Source organism: Gracilinanus agilis, chromosome 1, assembly GCF_016433145.1.
Source record: "Gracilinanus agilis isolate LMUSP501 chromosome 1, AgileGrace, whole genome shotgun sequence".
NCBI classification, from domain to species: Eukaryota; Metazoa; Chordata; class Mammalia; order Didelphimorphia; family Didelphidae; genus Gracilinanus; species Gracilinanus agilis.
Window position 1 is genome coordinate 97,057,296 of NC_058130.1, and position 22,487 is coordinate 97,079,782.

The window sequence follows — 22,487 nt, forward strand, 5'->3', positions numbered from 1 at the left end:
GGGTTCTGTATAGTGATTGATCACTTTTGTCTACATTCTCTACCCCTCTGCCTCTGATTTACATGGCTTTATCTCAGTGCATTCATGGGGTCTGCACTCCCTATTTGTGGGATTGTTATTGTTTTTAACTTTTCTACCTGCTCTTAAAGGGGAATTATAGTCAGATTACATCTTTACATATGCTTCATTAGTGAGAAGCATTTCTCCCCAGTAGTTGTTTCATTTGATACAGAATGATTGAGTAGGCAGCATTGATAAACACCTGTACCAGGAAATGTGTGTGATGTGTCCTGGGCAGTTTTCCATGAAAATGTACCCTCCTCCCCCACTACATACTAATGCCTGCACACTAGTCATGTTATTTTCTGTAATCTCCTGATCTCCTACTTAATTTATGTGGCCAAATGGCTTAACCAGCAGGCCGGCAGCTTTTTCTTCTCCTGTTGCTTGACGAGAGAGGGAGAGGAAAAAGTATTCTTCCCTGAATTTTTCTCTCTTTATTTCAGCAATTTTCATAGTGTAAAGGAGTTTTATATGTATGTGTGCAGTTATATCAGTACTATAGTGCCCCATTAAGTCTTGTTTTTAATAATAAAAATAATTTTCATTAATAATCAGCAAAACCATGCAGCACCAGAAGTCACATTAATGTACTTTATTCATCATTGGTTAGCACATAATAACGTTATTAAAACTCATTCAGAGACTTATTGTACTTTAAAAGTGTTGTTCTGACATAAAATGTACATATTTACTTGTATTCAGTGTTAAACATATTATACGGCTCTCACAAAGTTACATTTTAAAAAATGTGGGGTTTATGGCTCTCATGGCCAAAAAGGAGGCAGAACCCTGCTAAAGGGCTTTAAAAACTGTGCCTGGCCTCTAATTTATCAATACCAATACCCTGTACCCAGATTTATTTATTTACTTTTTTTATTTTTAAACCCTTAACTTCTGTGCATTGGCTCATAGGTGGAAGAGTGGCAAGGGTGGGCAATGGGGGTCAAGTGACTTGCCCAGGGTCACACAGCTAGGAAGTGTCTGAGGCCAGATTTGAACCTAGGACCTCCCGTCTCTAGGCCTGGCTCTCAATCCACTGAGCTACCCAGCTGCCCCTTATTTAATTATTTTTAATTTTAATTTTTTCCTCATGATTCTTGTTGTCTCCCTACACTTTTTCCTCCCCCATTCCAGAATTGACAAACAATTTCACCCCACAGGGATTTTTTTTTTAAACCCTTGCCTTCCATCTTGGAGTCAATACTATGTATTGGCTCTAACGCAGAAGAGCAATATGGGTAGGCAATGGGGGTCAAGTGACTTGCCCAGGGTCACACAGCTGGGAAGTACCTGAGGTCATATTTGAACTTAGGACCTCCTGTCTCTAGGCCTGGTTCTCAATCTACTGAGCTACCCAGGAGCCCACCACAGAGATTTTTTTAAAAAAGAAAAGAATTTATTTGTACAAATAATTACAGCAGCTCTTTTTTGTGGTGGCAGAGAATTGGAAACAGAGAAAATGTACATCAACAGGGAATGACTAAACGAGTTGTGGTATATGATTATATTAGAGTACTATAAGAAATGATGAGCAGGAAGATTTCAGGAAAATCTGGAAAGACTTTTCATGAACTGATGTGAGCAGATCAAGGAGAATGTTATACACAGTAACAGCAAAACTGATTAGCAACCGTATATGACTTAGTTATTCTCAGCACAACAAAGATCCAAGCTAATCCCAAATGACTTAAGATGAAAAATGCTATCTGCTTCCAGAGAAAAAACTGAAGGAATATGAATACAGATTAAAGCATCCCATTTTCCACTTTATTTTCTTTATGGGCCTTAAAAAAAAAACAAAACTCTTTTACCTTATGTCTTAAAATCAATACTGAGCACTGGTTCTAAGGCAGAAGAGTGGCAAGGGTTTGGAACTGGAATTCTGCCTTGGAGCCAATACACAGAAGTTAAGGGTTTAAAATTTTAAAAAAATTTAAGCATAAATTTCAGTGGTCTAACCTATTCTGGTACTTTATTTTATTTTTAAACCCTTAACTTCTGTTTATTGGCTCCTAGGCGGAAGAGTGGTAAGGGTGGGCAATGGGAGTCAAGTGCCTTGCCCAGGGTCACACAGCTGGGAAGTGTCTGAGGCCGGATTTGAACCTAGGACCTCCCGTCTCTAGGCTTGACTCTCAATCCACTGAGCTACCCAGCTGCTCCACCTATTCTGGTACTTTAAGATGAGCTAAAAACCCAGATTGAAAATTTATAATAGATCTCCACGGAAATAAATAGTATCACACCCACATACTTTTCAACTAAAGTCATTGTTATGAGTCATATTACTGAAGTGCACTTCAATTATTTTGAAATGTACTGTGTTCCTCAAAATTCTGGGACAGAAGTTGAAATCATGTGGTTTCATTTGGGAAACCTGGTCAAAATAATAGAACTGAATGAAATGATCAGTTTTAACCCATATGTTCTAATTGGTGACATCATCATTGAATTCTACCTTTCTGTAAGGTCACAGGTGTTGATTTTCTAGTCTAGAGATGGCATCAAAAATGGTTAAAACACAAATATTTAATTATTGTCCCCTCTCTTTAATGACTAAACTCTTTAAGAAGTCTATCTACGATAAGGGCCTACATGCTTTCTTTATTTTCATTCTTTTCTTAATTCTCTAAAGTTTTGCTGCCAAACTCATCATTTAGTCAGAAATTATTTCTCCAAAGTTAATAATTCTCAAATTCTCTCGGTCTCCTCTTCTGTTATCTCTCACCCCATACCTTCTGTCCAAGAATCATTATTGTGTATGGGTCCCAACAAAGAAGAATATTAAGGGCTGGGCAATGGAGGTTCCCTGATTTGCTCAGGGGTCACTCAGCTAGGAAGTATTTAAGACCAAATTTGAACCCAGGATGTTCTGTCTCTAGGCCTGGCTTTCTTATCTGAGCCATCCAGTTGCCCCCAATAAATCACCAAATCTAAAGGCCTTTTCTTAATCCTCATCCTTCTTCACTACTTCACATGTAGCCTTTGCCACTATAGATCACCTTTTTTCCTGATGCTTTCATTGGGTTTTCCTAACTGTAGTTAGCACTTTCTCAGACTCCTCTGCTTGATCTTCATTCAAGTCATGCCCAAGGCTCTGTGTCTCTCATGTCCTCTTCTGCTTCTTTTATTGGTCATCTTTTCAGCTTCCATGGATTTATAATTATCATCTCTATTTATTTAGCCCTTACCTCTCCACTCACCTCCAATCTCCCATCTCAAACTAGAAGATTGGGAGACATCTTCAAATTCAACATATCCAAAACTGTTCTCATTATCTTTCCCTTAAACGTTCTTCCTTCTTAGCTTCCTCATTCCTGTGTCTACCATCTGTCGTCTCATCACTCTGGTTTGCAACCCAGATGTCAAGCTCAACTCTTCAATATCTAGTCTGTTGCCAGACTGCTGATTTGACCTTTTTAACTTCTCTCATATGCACCCCCTTCTATCCTCTGACTCTGGCCCTACTTTAGGTTATGGAGTGTTTTATATCCTTATATAAAAACCTCTATGAAAAGCAAGGGTATATCTTAATACTTTTACTTCTATATTTCATCCCACTAAACATGGTGCTTTAAATAACTCCATAAATAACAAAGCCAGTAACATTATGACTTTCTTTTTCTAGCCCATGGAATTAAGTGATACAAGGCTGCTGCTTACCCAGGTAACTAGAAAAATGAGGTAATGATAGTTCCAAATAAACCACAAGATAAAAACTGAATGTTCTGATTGAAAGGATGGACTATCAGACTAGGTGACACAAGAAGTTTTTATTATTATTTCCTCTTTTAAGTATGAGCTCATTTAGGATTACAAGTAATTTGCAAATGAGAATGTAAATAATATATTCTTTCAGTCATGCTTTCTGCACACCAAATGGGTTTATGGTAAGATAGAGTGAAAATTGTGTTAATTTGTGTTTTTTCCCCATTGTATTCTCAAGCAAGCAATGTGGGTATTTAAATTCTACACTATGATAGCAAACTAAACAAATTATAGTTTTATGGTTAAGATTTTGTTGACAATATCCTATGTTTTATACAACTAGACCTATAATTTTGGCAAATTCCTCTAAAAGAAAATTCCTTCTAAGCACCTTTGTTTTGTATTTTTTCCTCTTCCTCCAAAGTTATAATTAATAAAATCAAAGGAAAAAAAAAAGTTTTATTTTACTTCCAACTATGTGAAATAATTTTTTGTTAAGAGACATTAGGTATCCTTTGAATTTTAATTTAGAGAATATGGTGGTACAATAGCTAATAGTAAATAGCACAGTGGCAAATCTATTGAGTTCCAAGTATTCTTAACTTGCTTCTTCTATCTTTCCAACAAATATTAAAATACATGGCAGGAGAAAGAACAACTTATTTTTAATGCGTTAAAAAAAACTAAAGTAGGTAAGCATTCAGATTCTCTTCTATTTTACTTTCCATATCTTCCTTATTCTCCAAAATCTTTTGCTCAAATGCCTAAGAATATCCATTGGCCGCATTACTCTAATACTAGAACTAAACAAAGCAAAACCCTTTAATTTGTCTCTTCTTCCAGATTGTTTCAATCTTGAGTAATTTGCCTTGTTATGAGTATTGAGATTTAAAACTATTATAACATTTTTTAAAAAAGGTATATGTTTTACATATTTGATTTTAAAAGGCTTCAAATCTCAAATCATCTCCTGTTTCTGAATTATTCCTACTGGATCTAAGGTTAGGAAGGAGAAATGATCCCTTCTTTGACATTTTCCCCACCTAAAGCCTTTTTTGGGGGATGGGTGGGGGTGGCAAAATGGGTCTGGAGTCTTTTTTTTCTCTTTTGCATATTTGTGGAGATACTATGTAACCAGTTGAACTTCATTTCAGAACCAGAGTAAATAAACCAGGATAAAATTAGTGAACATTGACTGAAATTTGCAGGTGGGGCTATAACTTTAAAAGAAGGACAACATCTTTTAAAGAAATCCTGAGACAATGAAGATGATTATTTCTGTAAAGAGAGCAATGAATAGACTACCTGGGCTCTAGCGAATAGGAAAAAAGATCATACTCACCTTCATAGGGTTTTCATCATAAGTTGGTGTTCCCAGGTCCATTTCGGCTTCATGTTCAAGATTGGCCTCATCTCCTGGGCTTTCCCAAGTAGGAGGATCCCACTGAGTTTGCCTAGAAAAAAGGTTAACAGTGATAGTTTTGAGAAAAGGAAATAGGTCTAAAACCTAAGTGGTCCCTACCAATAAGTATAGCTCAACATAACAAGGAAAAACAAAAAGAGTCAAGAAGGATCTGAATTCTTTGTTAACACTTGATCTTAGCCAAAAGGCCAAGAAGAGATCAATTCTTTGTTAACAAAACAAATCTGATAATATGTACTTTTCTTAACACAATAACCATGGAATAGTCCATAAAGTGCAGTACACAAAGAAAAATTAGTAGGACACAAAATATTTTTTCTGACAGTAATTCTCTATAATTCTGTTTTAACATCTCCAAAAAAAAACAACAAAAAAAACCCAACCCATCATCAATTTTGGACAATATTTACTTTTTATAACATGTGAAACCTACAGTACCATAAATACTACAGAGCAAATAAAAAATTTTTTTAAATTAATTTATTTAGAATATTTTCCCATGGTTACACAATTCATGATTTTCCCACTCTCTACCCGCTCCCGAAGCTGACAAGCAATTCCAGTGTGTTATATATGTATTACTGTTCAAAACCTATTAGAGCAAATAAAATTCTTAAAACTAAAACATTTTAAAATCTGAATCTTCCCCTTCCACTGCACCAGAGGGCAGCCTGAGGAAGTATACTGTTTACTGCTTGTAAATCTCTCTACCTTGGCTACCTTCTGAAAACCAAGAGAAAGGTTGATGAGACTTCAAGTTATTGCGGTTGGGACACATTGAGACTGGAGAGGTCCCAACATCACCTCCAACCCTGGCACTGGAGAGCATGAAAGATGTACTAGCTTGAAATAATACATTAGCAGCATCTGCTTCATGTACTGTTTGAGATCCTTAAAGGTCTCAGAGAGTGGAAGTAAAACACAAAGAGGATATCAGCTGCTCCACAAACCTTTCTACTAAACGTAGTCACAAATGTACATGAGTGACAACTCAAAAGTGAAAATGAGATTACTAATAAAATAACACAAAGGCTTAAAGTCATGAAAGTTAAACATGAAAATATTGAAAATAAACTACATTATCATATCCTTTGATCCTTTCACGGTCATATTAAAGTCATTATTATTTCCTGAGCTACTTTAACAAAGGTGTGTTTGCATCTTGATAGTTGCGTATTATAGACTACCCTTAAAATCAGTTATTATTATTCTACGTAGGCCTCTGGAATACCAAGCAATGACAAACATATAACCAAATTCTGCTACTTTTAAGAAGTTGCAACTATACAATTATACAAGAAAAACAACACTTAGGTGGCAAAAATGATTTTACCTTGTGATGACATGGTAATAGTAGATCTTTCCTTCTGGATCCCGGGCCGTTTTCCAGTTGGGAGGCAAGACAATGGTTTTTGGTTTGGGTGGTGAAGGTGGTGGCAAATCCAGGAGATTATTTGTTACAACTAACTCTGGCTAAAGAAAACCAAAAGCAATTTGCGGTCAGTAATATACCACCCATCTGGATGAAAACATCAAAATAACTTTTCACTTTGTAATAAACAATTAAAATCTACAAATGTTAAAGACAAGTTAATCTTGGTGGACCAAGTTTTTTATATGACATATTTAGATTCTAAAAATTTTAATATGATGGTAGTCATTGGCAAGAGGAAAAATGACTAACATTATCTGCAAGAGAATGCATTTGCAGGGGAATTAGGAAAATCACTTTAGGTTTATTTTTTAAATTGTATCAGCACTGGGTATCAATACTATCACAGAACCAAGGAATGTCAGCTAGAAGGGACCTTGAAGGCCATCTAGTTCAACTTATACATGTCACAACATTGTATGTTAAAAGTAGATCATGTAGAAAAAGTCTAATCTTTTTTCCATATGACAGTATTCTGAATATCAGAGGGCTACTCCAAAAAAGCCAATGACAGAAATAAATGTCTTATACTGTAAGAGGGAGATTTTAGATATTTATAGGTATATAATTAAAGTGTGGCCGCCAGGAATCAACAATTCAGTTTGATACCATAATTAAAATAGACCCAAGTCAGGATCGGGTTTAAGGTAGTTTATTTACAATTAGGAAGGTAAAAGGTAGGGAAATGGAGAGAGAGAGAGGTAGTTCAGGCCCGCAGAGGCCTGGACAGAGAGAGAAGGTTAAAAGGCTAAATAATTAGGCTACAAGCCACAAGGCCTAGCAATCAGATAGGCTAGAGCCTACTTAAGGTAGAGTCTTGAAAAATCACCAAGTTAGGCCAAGGAAGTCAGCCTAACTTACCCACGTGACCATTCAGAGTAGAAGATGCCTGTGGTCTCATCTGAGATCCTTCAGCACCAAGTTCAAAGCGGGAACTCCCTTAGCAGAAAGTGACCAACATACTTGAAAATATAGTGTCTTTCATCACTTCCTGTGGGTCCACCTCTAATTCAAGTGGACAAATGGCCGCTTCAACACTGTTTTGGACTGCCCAAAGGGCAGTCCCTTGTTCTTGATTTGTTACTTAATGTCACGTGTGGGTAACTCATCTCCCCTCCCCACTAAAGGAGGTGGGGATGATATCATCTCTATGCCTAGTGTAAGTAGAGTTTAGACTATGAATGGGTTAGAGTTAATTCCATTTACACAATACCAAAACATTCCTAAGAATATTATTTGTGGCAACAAAAAGGTAGAAATGTATCCAGGGATATGAAAATACTGTCATATGAATGCAAATGAATATTACTATGTAAGGATGAATATCAACAGTTCAGAAAAACATGAGCTTCATATATTTATACAGACCAAAATATACACCACAACAATCTGAAAAGATGATCAAGAACCAACCAAAATCTATTTAACCAGGAAAAAGAAAATATGAAGGATTCAGTGAAGAGATAATTAAACAGCTCCCCTTCCCATCATGAAGAGATATGAACACACAAATTTTGAATTCTAATCATTTTATTAGATATTTTTGCATAACTGTTTTCCTTTCAAGCAAGGATTCAATGGGGTAATTTAGAAGGTACTTGAAAATGCCTGAAAAAATAAAACACTCCCTTCCTTTATTTGAAGACAATTATAAATTCCCCAAAGTCTCCTGTCCAGAAGCAATATCTCTAGTTCCTTTGGTTGATCCTCACATAGCATTTCTATCCATTAACCTTACCTACCCCCTTGCTTTTTTGGTGGTCATTGGCACTATCATTGGAGGGAAAGCAGAACAGATAAAGTAATCATTAAAGATAGATTGTTTGGGCAAGGCAAGATCTGGAGATTATATGTAGGTGAGTTTGTGCTTCTCCTTACAGGGTTCTTTTCACAAATATAGCTGCAAGTTAAATTCAATTTTCCTCTTTAAGAAAACACTACTCAAGTCTTCTGACCAAGATTGATCTCTCCTACACAATTGTCTTTCTACACAATTTAACTTGTATGTACATTCTTTTCCATACACCGTGTCATATGTATATTACTGATGTTACTTCAACTACAATAAACTCTATTAGGGGAAAAAAAACAATGTGGAATTTATCTTCAACAGAGCCTAACATGGGCTAAGAGAGCAGACAGCAAAAATTTGTAGATTTTTGGAACATAAAAATCAACATTTCTCAGCATCATTTTACATGTTGTATGATACTATCTTTCAATGGATTTGTGATTTCACTAATTAGCCATTTTTTTCTAATAAAACAGATAGCAACATATCAAAACCCATTCATTCTTTGCCAATCTTGGCCAGACCTCACCACAAATCTACTAAAAGGTGTTCTATTCAACATATAAAAATTGGAGGGAGGAGAGGAGGCTTAACTTGTGCTTCTTCATTAATCTATAAAAGATGATCCTCAATTTCTGTTTTTTTTAAGACTATTTTGTTCCATTACTTGTAGCCATATACCATCACAAGAAGAACAATACTAAACTTTTATGTCAGGAAGAAGTCTGGAGTCAATTTACCAAATGTGATATAGCCCTTTCACAATCCTCTGCCTAGTCAATACTGAGACCAGTTAATTATCTATTTGCAATGTTGGTCTAAGCTAGATACACATGTACATACACTCAATAAGCTGTATCATCTGTCTATCATGGGCATCATGACAAGTCTTCTTTATGCCCTTTGGTTTAACAGCTGAACTTCTGACTGATTTAACTAACCTCCAAAATGTTGTATACACACCAAAATAAAAAATCTGGAGGACTTCACTATTTATTAGGGAATTGTCCTTTGATTGGGATTCTGTGATATCCATCCTTCAAGAGAGTGGCAAACATTATTTACATATATAGTATGTTTTAAATCTTGCTTAATATTAGTAACTAAAGGACTAAAAAAAGTTCTTCATTGTTACATCTTTTTAAAGAATGTTGCATGATTTAATACATGTATGGGAGAAATCTTGTTTGAGGACCTTTAAGGTAAGCTTTTTGTTCTACTGCATCAAATGCTTTTTTAAAAACGTCAAATAAAAGCCAGATTAGGAACTTGTATTATCTGCACCTTGAAGTCAAATGTGTGAATGCAAAGATGTATTCTGCTGAGAAACACTATTCCCAAAGACAATCTGGAGGGCAATTTGGAACTCTGCCCAAAGAGCTATAAAACAATGCACATCCTTTGATACAGGAATACCACTACTACATCTGTATCCCAAAGAGATAAAACAAAAGGGACCAGAAGCGGGTGGGTGGGTAGAGATAAACATCTACTTGTATAAAAATATTTATAGTGTTCTTTTTGTGGTGGCAAAGAATTGAAAATTAAAAAGATGCCACTTAATTGAGAAATGGCTGAACAAATTGTGGTATATGATGGTGATGGAATACTATTATGTTGTAAGAAATGATAAAACAGGATGATTTCAGTAAAAGCTGGAAAAACCTATCTGAACTGAAACAGAATGAAATAAGCAGAACCAGTAGAACATTATACACAGTAACAGAAATATTGTGGAATGATACAAATCAAATGTGATAGTCTTAGCTACTCTCAGCAAAACAATGATCCAGGACAATTCTCAGAGACTTATGACAATGAATGCTATCCACCTACAGAGAACTGTTGGAGTCAGAATTCAGATCAAAGCATATGATTTTTTCATTTTAATTTATTTGGGTTTTTAAATTTTGGGGTTTTGGTTTCATACGATTATTCTCTGAATAAAAATGAACAATATGGAAATATGTTTTGCACGATAATACATGTATTAGCCCAGATTGAATTTCCACTATGAACTAGTAATGAGAAACTAAGTAGTTGGTTCAGTCAACTGATCAAGAAGCATTTATTAAGCACTTACCATCTGCTAGACATTATTTTGCAGACAAAATGAAACTGGCCCTACTCTTGAGGTGCTGATGTTTTTTATGGGGAAGATGAACATGTACATAAATACAAAATACATATGAGCTTAATGAGGAAGGTCAATAGCAGTTAGTGAGAACAGTAAAGTCTTCATGTAGATGGCACTTTTGCCAAGGCCTGAAGTAAATACAGGACCTTTATGATAAGTCAAGGGGAGAATAAATTCTGGGCATGATATGGTTAGTGAAAAAGAAGAGCTGCAAAGATGATGAGTGTTATATGTAAACAACAAAAAGAAGCCTAGTTTTGCTGAACCAAGGAAAACAATTTTGGAAAGTGTTTGGAGAACAGAAGAAGTAAAAAAAGCCTGGAAAATAAGGAGGCCACTTCAGTCATCCAGAGCAGAAATAAATGCCTGAGCATAAAGAATAAAGAAATGGCTATGTTAGAAGGGGACTGACATAAGAGATGAGAAAAGAAGAATATAACATCAAGGTTATGAGCCCAGTGGAATAATGGAAGAATGCTCATGTTTGACAGATAGAGGGAATGTGGAAGACAGATACCACTGGAAGAGAAAAGACAGTAAGTTTTCTTTTAGACATTTTTTAGAATGGCTCCAATTTCAAATGTCTAGTAGGCAATTAGTGACAGGACACTGAAGTCTAGAGAGTCTAGTACTAGACATATAGATATAGAAGTCAATGGTAGTGAGATGATTATGAAATAAGCCAATTATGAGATGAGCCAATGAAAGAATAGATTGGATAGTTATTCTGGTTAGTAAGTACTCAATAAATGTTTATTTAGCTACAGATTGATAGTAAGTCTTACTATATGCCAAGAACTGTTCTAAGCTCTGGGAATAAAAAGAAAGGCAAAAATATGGTCCCTGCCTTCAACGAGTTCACATTCTAAAGAAGACAAAACCTAAAAAAGGATCTAGAAAACAGAGATAGCAGGGAAAAGGAATATCTGAGCGAGGAAGAAAGGAGAAGATTAAAGACTAATGGTCCCAGATGGAAACTCACCAATCAGCAAGCCTGCCTAAGGATGGAATCATTCATAGATCATAGACAAGATAGCCAGTTTAAAGGTGAAGTAGATCAGGAAAATGAGCAGAAGGTAAAAAAAAAAAAAAAAAAAAAGTAAGAAAAAGGTTACGCCTAAAATAGAACCTTGGTGAACACCAACAGTTGGAAAGTATGATATATATAATGAAATCATTAAGGAGGCAGAGAAGGAGCATTAGACAGGTGGGGAGTAACTAGAAGAACAGATGGGTGATTAACAGTGCCAAATGTAACAGGTAGATTGGCATGCATAAGGACTGAAAAAAATTACTACCAGGACTACCAGAAATGGCAATCAAGAGATCACTGATAAATATGGAGAGAGCAGTTTCAACTGAGCGATGAAGTCAAATTGTAAAAGGTAGAGAAATGAGAGAGAGAGACAGAGAGAGAGAGAAAGGAAAATAAGAGGATGGGATCAAGATCACATATAGCAGGGTTAGTGTCTTTGTGAGAAAGGGCTATCTCATTAGAGACTAAAGTTAAGGAATGTGGAGCAAGAGAAAATATAAGGGATTTCTGTAATAGAGACAAAGGGAGAAGAGGGAACTCACAGCAAATAAGTCTCTTATTTTCTCAATCAATTAGGAGGAAAGGTCAGAATAAAACAAATGCTTGCTCAAGTTTCAGCTCAGTTTAAGGTTTGACAACAAATCTGTGTGGACTTAACAGGCACAATTTCTTCCAGCTCCTTTCAGCAACAAAGGAGTCTAGTGGTAATAACCGATATTGTTGGCAAATTTTAAACATATGATTAGAATTTTTTTCAATTCTTTAGTATCATCTACTCCTTTTTGAAATCCTGAATATTGATCCATTACTCTCAAAACTGTGTGGTTTCTAGAATGGAGTCCTTCTTTTTATATTTGATCTAATCCAGCTGCCTTTTTCTTAAACCCTTACCTTCTTCCTTAGAATCAATAATGTGTAATGGTTCTAAGGCAGAAGAATGGTAAGGGTTAGGCAATGGGGGTTAAGTGACTTGCCCAGGGTCACACAGTTAGGTAGTGTCTGAGGCCAGATTTGCCAGCTGTTTTTTTTAAGTTTCTGTTTTCTTCACTATTTTTACATTATTTTCCCTAACTTTTTTAGTCGATTTTATCCTACTTTCAATTTCATTCTTAAGTATCCTTGCAAAGCCTTGTTTAATAATATATTTTTTGCCAAGCATTTTTAAAACTTGGTTTTCTTTGCATATCTTCTCAACATTTTATAAGACAAAAAACGATCAGTTTTTCCATCGTCCTACTGTAAGAATTCACAACTGAATTTATATTTTAAACTGATATTCAGCCCTAAATAGCAATCTTGCTTCACTTGACATAGATTGATTGTTGAAAGTATTAGATGAATGATGATATTAGAAGTCAGATCATGAAAGATTCAGAAGAGAAGAGAAAGCAGATGCAACAAGAGAAGACCGATTTTGGTATAAGTTTGGGTGGAAAAAAGGATGGTGGGATACAGAATGATAGCTTGAAGGACTGGAAGGATCTACAGTTGTATGTGTTGCCACAAGGAATGGGGCAGTGGAAAGGAAGAGCTTGAAAAAGGGGATGGGATCATTAATAAAAATAATGAACATGTTGGTGAAGACGACCTTTTCATCAGATATTTAAAAAAGAATAGAAAGAGGGATGAAATCAAGAGGCTTTGAAATGTAGAATGTAGAAGAAAGGAAGAAGCTCACAGTGAATGGCCTCTATATTCTTAGAGATGGGGCTGGGTTAAGCTTGGAAAAAACAGAGGCAAGGAATTAGAAGGAGTAAAAGGTTTCTAATATTTAACAAATATAGAGGCAAACCAAGCAAGAAGACAAAGTAAAATCAGAGCAAATGTAAAATAGGCTAGAGGGATTCTAAAGGGCGGAAGAATGGGGAAGTCAAGGATGAACAATAAGATTTAGAAAAATGAGGCAAAAAGATGAGGAATTTGGCCAGATAAAGGAATCTGATAATTCATAAACACGGAAGTTGAATACTAGTGGGTATAGTGATTTCAAGAATGACATACACACAATAGCCTCTTGAGAAAACTAACCCTTTCTTCTCTTTAAAATGATTACTCTTTGTATTTTAAGAACTCCCTTTTCGAGAAATTTTCATCCCTTCTAGACTGTTTTTCCCTTGTAGAATTTAGTTCCTGGGATCTCATCTATATTTTCCTTTGAACCCTTTAAAACTCTGTTGCCTATTTATACTTTCTCAAAGTTTAAGAATTTACACACCACTATACTCACAACTTCCTCTCCTCTATCACAACTGTTCAGATGAAGTGGTCATATTTCCCCAAAAGTTCTCATTATTTCCACCAAACTACTGCCTATGACAGTCTAAGAAATGGTCAAGCAATAATAATCAATAAAATACCAATGAAATGAGATTAAAAAGCTGCACCAATAAACAGATAAAGATTAAGGTGTAGGTGCTACTGCTCATTGTGAAATATGCCAAAGAAACAAAAATGAGAAGAATGTACTATGAGAAATACCTAGGAAATCTGTGAGAAACTAAAGTAAGAAATCAGTAGAAAACAAGCTGAGCAATAAGTGAGAAAAAAATTAAACATATGCAAAATATTTCTTACTTGCTGTAAGGGCTGAGGCTGCCCTGTTGCTACTATTGTAGTTACTGCTGCTGTTGACTGTACTACTACACTCTGTGGGTGAGCTGTAAATATCTGTTGCCCTTGGATATATTGAAGCCCTGGTTGTGGGTAACTCTGTAACAGAGAAATAAGGAAAATTAAATTATGATAAATGGCATGTTAATTAGAAGATATTAAAATGTTAAACTGTCATCTTTTTACCTCTTCAAACAAGAGAGAGGTTATTTTATCACATTTGGAAACAAAGCTTTAAAATTTCTACAAACTTTCTAGGCTCACTAATATTATCAATATAGGACCCAAATAATAAGGGAATGTAGGTTCCACCACCAAAAAAATAAAGTGCAGTGAAGCCCTACATGAAATTACCCAATGCTTTAAAAACTTTTCTTCAAGATCTTTTATGTTCCCAATACCAACTTGTTTATTGTCTCATAGAAGAACAGATAGAAAAGATGATTAGCTGAACTTTTCAACTTTTGGGGTTCTAGATATGTGAAATCAATTCAGTTATGTAAAGGCCAAGCACCACTGAAAATAATTCTATACTGCTTTTCAGAGAAATTCTTTCCTACTGTAACCTAACCCTAGTACTGTTTCTTCCATCTCAGAAAAGAGCAAAAGGAATGAGTGAATCCAAGTGTGGAAATGTGTGGGAAGATTAAACTCAGAGAATCACAGAAACCAAAGAATTGAAAGCAACCTTGGCAGTGATATAAGTATTATCTTACTCCCAACTCAGGATCCCTTTTTTCCTTAAAAAAAAAAAAAAAGACTCTCTCTCTCCCCACCTTGTCTATGCTAGAAATACAGAGGCTACTTACCAATCTATTACCAATCAGCATGGGAACTATGACCTGTTGTTTCTAACCTATGCCATGTAATCCCTACTTTAGACCTAGTGTCTCCTACTCCTGAAAACACATATATTAATACTGAAATTAGCAATGGACACCTGATCTGCATAGCCTACTGGATCTGGGAACTGCTAAACTCAAGAGTTCTGATAGCCTAAGCTTCCCCACTAACTGGGACTCAGGAGGATTTTTTTCTATAATATGTTTTGTAGACGATCATAGCCTTTGCTTGAGCACTTCTAGAAAGCTTGGCTTGCAAGGTAATCTATTCTATTATTCAAATTGTTAGAAAGTGCCTAATTAAGACACTAATTTTTTATCCATTTGACCTAATTTTGCCTATTAAAGCTATAAAAGACATCTTTTAGAGATCTAACCTTTCTTTCACATATCAGACCTTTATATATTTGGGGGAAAAATGCTATCTTTTTTTCTACTCCAATGAACCACTGAAGCTAGTTTCTTGGTTATGCCACTGAAACATAAGATCTGGCAGATTCTAACAAGCTAGAAAGGGATGGTAGAAGTAAAAACGGACTGCGTTTCAATGTAGTTTCTTGTACTTGATGAGTAATTTTGTCAGAACAGTGGCTACTAAGGATCAGAGTTTTAAGAGCACCTAAGCTTAGAAACTAACTTAACTGTTAAACTAATCAATTAATTGTTTGTATTCCAAATAAGATCCTTTAACAAGTGATGAGATGGATAATCTACCAGAGAACAGGAATCATTTCAAATAATGACATTCTCAACATAAATGAAACTAGAAGGCAAAAAGACGTTGCAGTTAAAAGTATGGATGTCTCATAAGTCTTTTTTGGAGGACCAAACAAAGAAGTTGGTTTAAATGTTCATCTTAACAAGAAACATTTCATATATTTATCAAAAGATCCCTACTGTTGCACCTGAAAATATATAACATTCTATTGTAGAAGATTAGAAAGCAGAGAAAGTCTACTTAACATATACTTTAATACTTGGTGGCATTAATGCAAGGTAGGCTAAGGGAGAACAGCAAAAACACATTTGACAATGGGATTAAGTAGGAAGACACAGCAATGTTTAAAAGCTTACATATATATGAAAAGATTTAGTTGCAAGCCTATACAGCATGAAGTCTTTGGTTAAAAAAGGTGCCTGGAACTTATGAGAAAGAAAACTAGCCACATTCAGAGGAAGAACTGTGGGAGTAGAAACATAGAAGAAAAACAACTGCTTGAACACATGGGCTGATGGGGATATTATTGGGGATGTATATGCTAAATGATAACTCTAGTCCAACTATCAATAATATGGAATTAGGTCTTAATCAATGATATTTGTAACAACCCAGTGGAATTGCGCAATGGTTAGGGGGGGGGGGGCAGAGAGGGAAAGAACATGTAACTATGGGAAAATATTCAAAAATTAAAAAAAAAAAAAAAACAAACGTGCCTGGAGGACCTTACTAGACATGGTAAGCACCAACTAATCAAACAACAATTAGTTGATATTTATAACTAGCATCACAAAAATAAAATTAATTATATCTTAGTAGGCATGGCCATGAATGAGAATCATTTCCCAGTTACCTATATGCACAGTCAAAGTACTAACCAAAATCAATACTAAGACAACAGCAAATAATTCTAAACAATTCCACTCTTACCTATTCAGAAAAAAGTACTGATGTTGAAAAATGGGAAATTACTTCCTTTAGCATTCCTACTCTCCCATTTATCTTTAATTTCTCCCTGGAATGGAATATTACTATATCCTAGACACTATGCTAAGCACTTTATAAATGTTATCTCATTTGGTTCTGATAATTGTCCTTAGAGTTGGGGCTATTATTATCCCCATTTTGTAGTTGAGAAAACTGAGGCAGAGGTTTAATGACTTGTCCAACGGCAGTGTCTGAGGCGACATTTGAACTCAGGTCTTCCTAACTCGAGGCTCAGCACTCTACCTACTGCCTATACTGCCAAGAGACATGCCCATGTCTTCTCTCATCCAAAACCCCTCATTTGATTGATCTATTCTCCCTTTTGGAGCTAAATTTCTTCTTTTTTTTTTTAAATTAAACTCTTCTTTCCTTCCATCTTGGAGTCAATACAGAAGAGTGGTAAGGGCTAGGCAATAGGGGGTTAAGTGACTTGCCCAAGGTCACACAGCTAGTAAGTGTCTGAGGCCAGATTTGACCCTAGGACCTCCTGTCTCTAAGCCTGACTCTCAATCCACTGAGCTACTCAGCTGCCCCCTGGAGCTAAACTTCTTAAGAAGTAATCTTTCCCATCTCTAATATATACCTCTACTTTCTTTCCTCTTACTCTCTACAATTCAGCCTCCAAACTCATTATTCAACCAAAATTCTTTCTCTAAAGTCTCTTAAATTGCCAAGTCCAATGACTTTCTCAGTTGTTATCCTTCATGACTTCTCTGGAGAAGGACACCTTTTGACATTCTTCTCCTTAATGGTCTCTTCTCTCTGGGTTTCTGTGAGACTAGTTTTCCTTCTACTTGTCTCACTGCTCTCCTCGGTCTCCTTTGTTGGATCTATATTCAAGTCACCTTTTCCAATTATGGGGATCACACAGGGTTCTGTCTCTTCACTTGGTAATCTCATCAACTTTCATTGATTCAACTATCATATTCATGCCGATGATTTTCAAATCCTAATACACAGACCTAACCTTCCTGCTCAACTAGTCTCCCATTTCCAACTATCCACTAGGCATCTCAAACTAGAAGACCTTAAAGACACCTTAAAATTCAACATGTCCAAAACCAGGCTCATTATCTTTTCTCCTTTCCTAACTTTTTCATTACTGTGAAGGACTCCACCATCCTACCAATAACTTAGGTGTCATCCTCAACTCCTTACTTTTATTTTCCATATTCAATCTTCTGGCAAAACCTGTCAATTAACATCCCCTTCTCTCTGACACAGTCATCACCTCAGTTTAGTGCAGGTCCTCAGTAGTAAATACACATACTTTTAATATATTTTCTTTCCTTTTAGTTTGTCTTTAATTTCTCTCTTTTTTTTTACTGCAGTTGCTAGTATTTAGAACTGCATCAAGTAGTTGGGAAAGAAGGCATCCTTAATTCTTGCATTTCCTGGAAAAGACAGTGCTTTCCTCATAGTAAAGAGTTTTAGATATGTCCCTTTTTACATTAAAAATGATGATTCTATGACCATTTTAGTAGTTTAAAAAATTATAAACATATGTTAGACCTTAAAAAGTGTCCCTCCCCCCCCCCAGCCTCTACCAGATAGTGTCATGAGGTTGTATTTTCAATATGATTATATTGTTTTCTTAATGTTGAAACCTTCATGCATTCTTGACATAAATCTTAACTTGGACTTAGTGATAAACCATCAAAAAAAGGAGATACTTTACAGAGTGGGAAAAAAACATTCCCCACAAATACATTCAGGGTAAAAGATCTAGAAGTAGAAGGAAAATAATGGGGAATAAAGGGTGAAAAATATTTCCCAAAGTTATTCTGTACTAATTATAAAAGAGATAATAGGTTAGCTGAAGATGGAACAAAAGGACAAGTTGGAAACAAATCCAATAAACCCAATGTTTGATCAATTTGACAATATAAATTACCTGGGAGAAAACCACCCTTTTTCATAAGAACTTATGGAAATACTGGAATGTAGTTGGACAGAATTTAGGTCAACATCTTAAAAAAATGTGTAAAACAATAAACACAAAATAACTATGTGACTTGAATATGTCATAAAAATATAGCAGCTAACCAAAACAGATAAGTTTTCACATCCTGGACTAGGTAGGGGATGGCGAAGAATTCTTAACTCAACAGGAGATACAAGTATGCTTACAAAAGATATGAAATTGATTCTTTTTCCTCTAAAAACTGAAACAACCAGGATAAGGAAATGTTGATAGAAAGAAAAAATGTTTTGCTTTTTCTGTATCATGTCTCCACATAAGGATCTTACATCCAAGAAACATAAGGACCTAACGTGAATATTAAGACTGAAACCACTTTTGACAGGATAAGTAGATCAAAAGACATGAAATTTTCAGAAGAATTGTAAATTAATATTCTTGAAAGATGGCCTTAAATAAATGAAAGCATAATGTAGCATTTATATAAGTTTCAAGGTTTGCAAAGCACTTTGAGTTATCTCATTTTATCCTCATATTAATCCTATGAAGTAGGGACTATTACTCTCATTTTTCAGATGAAAATGAAAGAGATTAAATGACTTGCCAAAGGGTCATATAACTATTAAATCACTAGAGCAAAGTTTGGACCCAGGTCTTTCTAACTCAAAATTCAGCTTTCTCTATTCATGATACCACCTAGTTTCCTTAAGAGAAAGGAATATCAAAACGCCTCTTCAAGTTTCAAACTGGCAAAGTATGACAAAAGACAGCAAGTCAGTGCTGAAGAAGAAATAAAAATCATCCTAGACACCAATTATGCTAATGAAGAAACTAAATGTTCAATCAATAATTCATAATACTTATATTCCTTACTAGACTGAAGTAGAAATATTTTATACTGGGTATTTTTTTTTTTAAAAACTACATTTTTTTTTAATACAATGAAGCACTTTTGTGGTGGCAAAGGTTCAGAAACAAAGTGGATGCCTATCAATAGGAATGGCTAAACAGAAATAAGCGAATGTTAACAGAATATTGTCTTAAGAAATTGTAGACTAATATGAAAAATTCAAAGAAACAGAGAAAACTCATATAGATGCAGGATGACATAAACAGAAACTGAACAATGTCAGTGGAAAAAAAATAAAAACTATATACTATGAAATCATACCAGGCAGGCACAGTTTATGTGCTGGCTGGTTTTTTAAATTGCTTTGCCCCTCTTTTTTATTCTTAGTTATGAAAGATGGGTCTGTGTAGTGGAGGGAAAAGGAAAATGTATGAAAATCAATATAAGGTAAAAATAAAACAAAAGCCAAAAAAGTAAATAAAAATTTCAGATACTACCCCAAAATTTTTTACAAGTTGAGTATAGGCCTAATTACTGTCCACTTTGTTCAACTGAGATGACCTGGCAGAAAAAGAAAAGGAAAAGATTTCTTCAGCACATATGAGGCCTCAGGTCAATTACAATGGGAGGATTAACTAGGCCTGACTCACTTATAGATGGTAAAGTATGAAGGGCAGGTTGACTAGGAAGGGAAAAAAGTAAATTTGAAGATTTACAAATTTATGTTAATTACTAACTCTAAAAGAAATCTTTTGGTCCATTGGGATAGAGAAATTGCATTCTATTTTATAACTTCTAGAAAATAAAGAGTGTCAACTGTTTGGAATTACCATTGCTATGTGTCTTCTGTAAGTTATATAGGGATCAAGTCAGGCGCGCAACACCAAGATTCTAATTATCTTCATGGACATTATGTAAGTCCTTTAGCATCTTTGGGCCTCCTTCATATACATGCACATCTATATAATGAAGTGATTAGTCTCAGTGATGCCTTCTCTAAAATTTCTTCATGAACTCATTTATATTATATGACTAAACTCACAATAATTTAAGAACATATACAAGGAATGATTTCACTTGTATGGCACGTTCAAATGTGCCGGAAAACAATGTCTGGTCTAGGAAATGTCAAATATGGCAAGTGGTGAATTATAAAAAAAAAGGAAGAAGTTAATGAAAATATGTCTAGTTCAGCGATCTAAAAAGTACACAAAAGTTTAGATTTTTAAAAACCAAGTATTATAAGAAAACATGACACATATAGCAAAAATTAGCCAAATACTGGATATAAAAAGGATGATATCTAGTCTAATATCAACTCTTCAACTCTTTAGTTGTCAAAAAAAATTATGAAGAACACAAGTAGTTCAAGAATTTATTTTTATACTGGTTAGTTTGTGGTGATGATTCCTGTCCCTTCCACAAAATTCTATCATTATTAATTCTAATGTTTTAATTTTATCAAGGGTCCTGGGAGGAGGCAGCTAGATGGCTCATGGGATCATGGGATCCAGGGCTAGAGAGGGAAGGTCCTAGGTTCAAATCTGGCCTCAAACACTTCCTAGCTGTGTGACCCTGGGCAAGTCACTTAAACCCCATTGCCTAGCCCTTACTACTCTTTTGCCTTGGAACCAATACCCAGTTTTGATTCTAAGAGGAAGGTAAGGGTTTAAGAAACAAAACAAAAATAAAGGATCCTGGGCATAAAAGATCATGTATTAGTTCCTGTATCGAAAAGTATTCAAGATAGTACAAAAATAATGAATATAAAATATGGGTGGTATGGTGGAAAAAAGAAGAGGGAAAGAAGCTGGCTGTCTCAAACTTTTCTGTGATTAAAATACCAAGTTCTGGGATCAGCTGGGTAGCTCAGTGGATTGAGAGCCAGGCCTAGAGATGGGAGGTCCTAGGTTCAAATCTGGCCTCATAGCTGTGTGACCCTGGGCAAGTCACTTAACCTCCATTGCCTAGCCCTTACTACTCTTCTGCCTTGGAGCAAATACACAGTATTGACTCCAAGATGGAAGGTAAAGGTTTTTTAAAAATATACATATAAAAAAAAAATACCAAGTTCTCAATCATGATAGCTAATGGCTATCCCTTTGAAAATATCTGAGGATGTAAATGAACATGGAATATCTGTTAACAGAAAAAATGGAGAGGATGAAATCTTAAAATTCCAATATAATATTGCTCTCATTGTGCAAAAAGCCTTTTCCACAATGACTAGTATGGTAAGCAGAATGAAAACAAAGATATGACAATTTTGCAAGTTAGTTACCTGTACAATTGGTGGAGTTGTCTGAGAATAAGATGGTGTCACACCATAGACAGTCTGACATGTCTGCCCCTGGTAATATATAGCTGTTTGAGACTGTGCAGGGGAGTATGGCTGCTGCACAGTGACAGTCTGTTGATTAGAATCCCAAACACTATAACTTTGTCCCTGTACAGGACCTGGGGCAGGTGCTGGCAAAACAGCTACATTAGGTTCCTGATGGACAACAGCTTCATTCTGTGCTACGTACTGTGAAGTTGAAACCTCCATTGGTGTTGCTACATGTTGCACTACTGGAACTGGCTGAGGAGTAGCGAGACTTGGTTCTACTGAATGTCCCAAATTCTGGGAATGTTCATAGGTGGCAGGAGAACACATAGGGTCCATGCTAGGCGTGGGTAATAGCACCTTCCCAGCATTAGGATTGCTAGGATCCACATAGGCCTGCATGGGATAACCAGGAGGGTAGCCAACAAAGCTATGGTGAGGACCACTATAGCCCAAAGACTCATAGGGCAGAGGGGAAGTCATCCCAAGGTTCTGCATTTGTTGCTGCTGCTTCTGCGCTTCTCGCTGGGCCACCTCCTGTTCAAATAGCTTCCTGCGCTCTTCTGTGGAGAGCTTATTGCGGTCCTTAAGTCGAACTTTTTTCTTAGAAGTAGGTGTATCATATCTGAAAATGAAGGAGACAAG

At 35.6% G+C, this 22,487-nt stretch overlaps 1 protein-coding gene across 4 annotated transcripts in view; it reads right to left on the reverse strand.

Moving 5' to 3' along the window:
• The window catches only part of SETD2 (SET domain containing 2, histone lysine methyltransferase), a 138,564-nt gene that overhangs the window by 12,417 nt on the left and 103,660 nt on the right, over positions 1-22,487 (reverse strand). For all 4 annotated transcript variants that reach the window (XM_044682253.1, XM_044682189.1, XM_044682329.1 and 1 more), the window contains exons 15-18: positions 21,798-22,467; positions 14,163-14,297; positions 6,525-6,664; positions 5,111-5,222 (exon numbers count right to left, since the gene is read on the reverse strand). In XM_044682253.1, the coding sequence (XP_044538188.1) occupies positions 5,111-5,222; positions 6,525-6,664; positions 14,163-14,297; positions 21,798-22,467 (1,057 nt within the window). The remainder of the gene's footprint in view (positions 1-5,110; positions 5,223-6,524; positions 6,665-14,162; positions 14,298-21,797; positions 22,468-22,487) is intronic.